Genomic DNA, 4,716 nt, shown 5'->3' on the forward strand with positions numbered 1-4,716 from the left:
TCTGATGGTTCATAGGACCTTTCTGATCCATCTGTAGTTGAACATTTGGTATCTACCTTTGTGGGTGGAAACATACAGGGACAATCCCATTTATAACTCACATCTGTAATAGGTAAAGGGGATATATAAGCACACAGCCCTTGGAGGCTGGAATAAAAGGATACCAAAGCTCTTTTGCAACCCTCTGCATAACTCATTTTGCCCCAAACACATCAAGTCATAGTGTCATTCCCCACCAGATCAAACCAGGCCTTCCTTTCAGATCTTTCTTTCAGTGTTTCCACAGTTTTTCTCTGTGGCAGCAAAATACACAGACATGTTTTGCATACCCCTGGTATTCTGCTGCACAGAAAAGTCCCTTTCACTTACATTTATTGTACAAAAACATAAACCAATTTCTTAATTGCATTATAATTATGCAGAGTTGGACAGCTAGGCACAATGCAGCACTGTGTCAATAATTTATTACATCTTATGCCATAATTGAACACTTTTACTATGAGCACTTGAGAACAACTTGGACCTTATACAGAATAATATATTTTGCTACATAATAATGGAAAGGTGGATACTTAAGAAAGATGTGTAGCTTGGAGGAAAACATACATGGAAGGAAATACCTCCTGCATCACCTATCTTTATGTAAAACTTAAAACTAAACCAACATATTATATTTAATGACCCCTTTTTATATATGCATAGTTTCAAGAGCTAATCAGAAGGAAATCATATTACAGTGCAACTATTTACACCAAGATGGGGGCATACCAGAACACAATTCTTCTCAACATTGGGATTCTTTTCTCACATTTATGAATGGACAAAGCACATGGGAATCAGACAGAAATTCATTCTCAAGAACAATGTTCAAGGAACAAACAGGTCATATCCACATCTCACTGATCTCATCTCTATCCACTGCTTTGGGGCTAAAAGCAGGAGATCTCAAGGTGTACAGGTATCATCTTCTCTGTCATGGACTTCACTTAGAGTCAGTCCTGTGTTGCCAGTGGCACAAGGCCTTAAATCCAGCTGAGTGACAGCATCCAAATGCTACTGAAGTATGTCCATGGAGAGACACAGAAACACTGGATTTATTGCTACATCCTTGTAAAGATACTTACCCTAGGGGTAAGAAATCTAGTTAACCTTGTTTGAGGAGACGTTATGTCCAATGTGTCAAATTGCCTTTCATAACATATTCACGTGAGCAACTCTTCTGCTACCTACAGCCACACGACTCCACCACCATGTCCTCGTACTGCTTGTAGACCACGTTGTTTGCAGAGTCAATGAAAAGGATGCTGATGGGGCTCAGCCGGGTTGGGACACAGCAAGTCGGGGGGGTGGACTCGGGGTCCATCGAGTTCATTAATGTCTGGATAACTGCGTGGTTGGTGGGCTCCAGGTGGGATCGGAGGGGGAATTCACAGAGCCCTTCGCAGTGATACGCCTCATACTCCAGAGGGGCTATTATCCAGTCATCCCAGCCCATGTCCTTAAAATTCACGTGGAGGGCTTTTCTGCTACACCTCGCCTTCAGATTCTTGGTGGGCCTCTTCCCTTGCCGTGTTGCTAAAGGAGCTCTTCTCTTCCGCCTCTGGTTGAATAAGTACTCATAAACAGTTTTGTCATCTTGGCCGGACCTAGCTTTGATTTCATTAAAGAACAAGTCTCGTTTTTTCGTCCTCCCAAACACCAAGAACAGAGCCTTTTCATTGACCTGTCTTCCTGTTCTATTAAATCCCACACTCCTGAGATCAACAGCTCTCCCCCTGTCAAAAGTTTCCAGTTCAAAACACAAGTTAGCCAAGTTTTTAAAGTTTCTGAAAAGTTTCCAGATGTCAAACACTTCCCACTTGGGTGTATCGGTAATGCTGACAGTCCGAGAGTCCAAGAGTGTTGAGGCTTGTCTGTTTGTAGAGCAACTAAATAATTTTACTTGGGAAGTTTTTCCAGAAGAATGAGACTTCCATGTATCAGAAGGTTTTTTTCTCAATATTCGAAGCTCTGCTCCCAGCAAACCATCTTTTTCTAATGCACTGATGTCAAAAATATATTTTTGTTTTCTTATAGTTGGTGCTCGCTCATCTAAAAAAAAGCACACAGATTTTTAAATGTACATCAAGCACAGATCAATATCACTTATTCAGTTCTTAATGGTTTTCCTCAAATTTGCTCATAAGCCTCAAAGTTAGCCCACTGAACAGAAAGAGCAATTTTTGTCTAGGGGATCAGCCCCATGCAGGGACTCAGAAGAACTCAGGGACTCACCAGAGAAATGAGTTTCTGAGTCTGCCTTGTAGAAATCCCATTTCTTTCACCAGTGGGCATTTTCTACCTTCAAAGTTGTGATTAGCCAGTTGAAAAATAATACTTTTTCAGGGCTGAGCATTCACAGGATCTATTTATCACTTATATCCTACTTAAATTACAGAAAGAGAGCTTCAGTGGTGGCCAAACCTTATGCTGGCTCCAAACATGAGCAAATTTACCCTTAGATGATGCAATAGTGAATTAGTGCTTTAAAACCAGCATCCCCAGGAACTGCTAGACATAAGGATAATTGCCTCATGAACTAAACCCCACATGATTCACAATTTTTCAAACTGGGCAGAAAAGAATTCCTCCCTTTATCCTGACTTTACATTCACTTGCTTCAGGTGGTGAAGAATATGGCTGAGAAATATTCATTCCAGTGATGTGACATTAACAGTGGCTTCCAGTGGCAAGCTGGGAACCTGAAGGCAGCACTTGTAAGCAGTGCATCCCCCCTTCCCAGCAGCCAAGCTATTAATGAAGAGATGGCAAACAAATCCAGTCCTGGTGAGTCTTTCATCACAATTCCTTCACCAGCTGTGTTGCTTCCTTGAGAACATGACAAAACTCTTACAAATGTCACTGGAAGCAAGATGGGGCTCCCAAAGCAGAGTGTGAGGTGAACATCATTCATTGGGAGGCTGGTTATTTCTCCTGTGAAAGGAGACACTAGCCCAAATTTCCGGAAGTGTTTGGAACAGGAATGTTGAGCTGCACGTTCTAGAGTCCTGGATGTTATTACCCTTGGTAGCCTGTGCTGAGCTGTGGGCTCCTTGGTGCTACCTGAAAGTTTTAAGCTACTACAGGTACACCCACCCCACAGGATAATGACTCCTGGGTCTGCAGTGTAGTTCCTCACAATTCTACCTTGAACAAACCAGACTGGCCCTTTCATACTGAAACTTGTGGGGTTTTTTTTCAAAGAATAGCTCTGTTCTTAGCATATTATATTTTTAGGCACACTACAGTCTAACATTAGCTGATTCCATAAGCTCATTTCCAGCTAGCTAGAAAGAAAATAAGACAAAAATGTGAAAGGTTTTTAAACACCTAAGCATGCAAAGACTGACTGATTGTCAACAATATGCATCTAAAATATTTCCTAAATGTTTTCTTTGGCTGCCACACAGCCATCTAGTTCTGCCTGTAAATGAGTTTTCCAAGATAAGGCAGGAGGACAAAATCTGCAGCAAAGTTGTGTGATTTCATTTACATTAAAAAGAGCTATTTGACTTTACTGAAGTATGATTATTTTCCAATACTCTCTGCATTTATAAGCACACTCAGACGTCTCTCTCTGTCCACACTCACTCACACACAAGCTCCTTTCTTACCTTGTCCTTTGTCTATAAAGCTGGTTATTGTATTGGCAAGTCCAGCCTCCAGTTTTACACTTCCATTAACACCCTTTCTTTCTGCATCTGAGAGAGTCCTGTACAAAGAGAGCATGTATTCATGTGGCGTTATCGGGGGATGTCGGAATGTTTCCTTAGCTTCCCTCTGGGTTACAGGCTCTTTAGTCTTTTTGGTTTTGAAAGAATCAGTGTCAGTACTGCTTGTGCCAGTTTTTTTCAAAGCCACCTTGCTGCTAAGATTTTGAACCTTTGGAGTCACTGTCCTTACTCCAGAAGGTCTGCTGGGGAGATGTCCTACCTTGCCCTCCGCGGCTGCTGTTCTTGAGGGAACCTTCTTTGAGTCATCATTCTTGGCCAGCAGAGCTCCAGCCTGAACAGCACTGCTTTTAGTCCTGGCCTTTGAGGTCCCAGCGCTGTATCCATGGCTTGCAGTCCTCAATGTACCGGCCCGTGTGGAGGGATTCTTCTCCTTTCCTTCTGCTTTCAAAAAACCTAGTTTAGATCCTGGATTACCCTGGCCTGCTTCAGAATTACTCAGCGCTCCAGGAACTAGATCCAGAGACAGCCAAGTCAAATGCCAAAGCAGTAAAGTGAGAAAATGCAGGATTTTCATCCTCTGGTCTTCCTCTGAATGCCACTAAAGAAAAAATCAGAAAAGGTTCCTCCAGTTTGGCAGAAGAAAACATGAAAGAAATTAAAAACCAAAGTTAGCAAAAATGGTTTTTGTTTGAGATTAAAACATTTCCAATATCGTTGTTCAATACTTGTATCCAGTCCCATAGTGGAAATGCTCATGTACTCAGATACGATCTCCCCTGACTTCGGTTAGCAGCTATAAAGAAGTTGTTCTTGAAAAGAGAAAGTTTACCACCTCGTTTTCTTCTGTAAAACTGACTGAAAACTTGAAGGAGTCTTGTTTAAATCCAAGGGTTTTTTTTTTTTTTTTTCCAAGAAGGAAGAATGGCGTAATGCTGCCTCTGTGTTAAAAGGTTTTTTTAAAGTTTTGAGTTTTGAATCCTTTCCAGTGAAAATATTTCACACA

General features: G+C 41.5%; 1 protein-coding gene across 1 annotated transcript; it reads right to left on the reverse strand.

Annotated features, from left to right (window-relative positions):
* Nucleotides 1-424: 424 nt before the first annotated feature.
* Nucleotides 425-4,430, reverse strand: GDF5 (growth differentiation factor 5). Its single transcript, XM_053993144.1, has 2 exons — nucleotides 3,654-4,430; nucleotides 425-2,091 (listed from the first exon to the last, which is right to left on the reverse strand). The coding sequence occupies exons 1-2, from the start codon at nucleotides 4,285-4,287 to the stop codon at nucleotides 1,223-1,225; spliced, it is 1,503 nt and encodes a 500-aa protein (XP_053849119.1). The 5' UTR covers nucleotides 4,288-4,430; the 3' UTR covers nucleotides 425-1,222.
* Nucleotides 4,431-4,716: the final 286 nt, after the last annotated feature.

This window comes from Vidua macroura, chromosome 17 (assembly GCF_024509145.1).
Source record: "Vidua macroura isolate BioBank_ID:100142 chromosome 17, ASM2450914v1, whole genome shotgun sequence".
NCBI classification, from domain to species: Eukaryota; Metazoa; Chordata; class Aves; order Passeriformes; family Viduidae; genus Vidua; species Vidua macroura.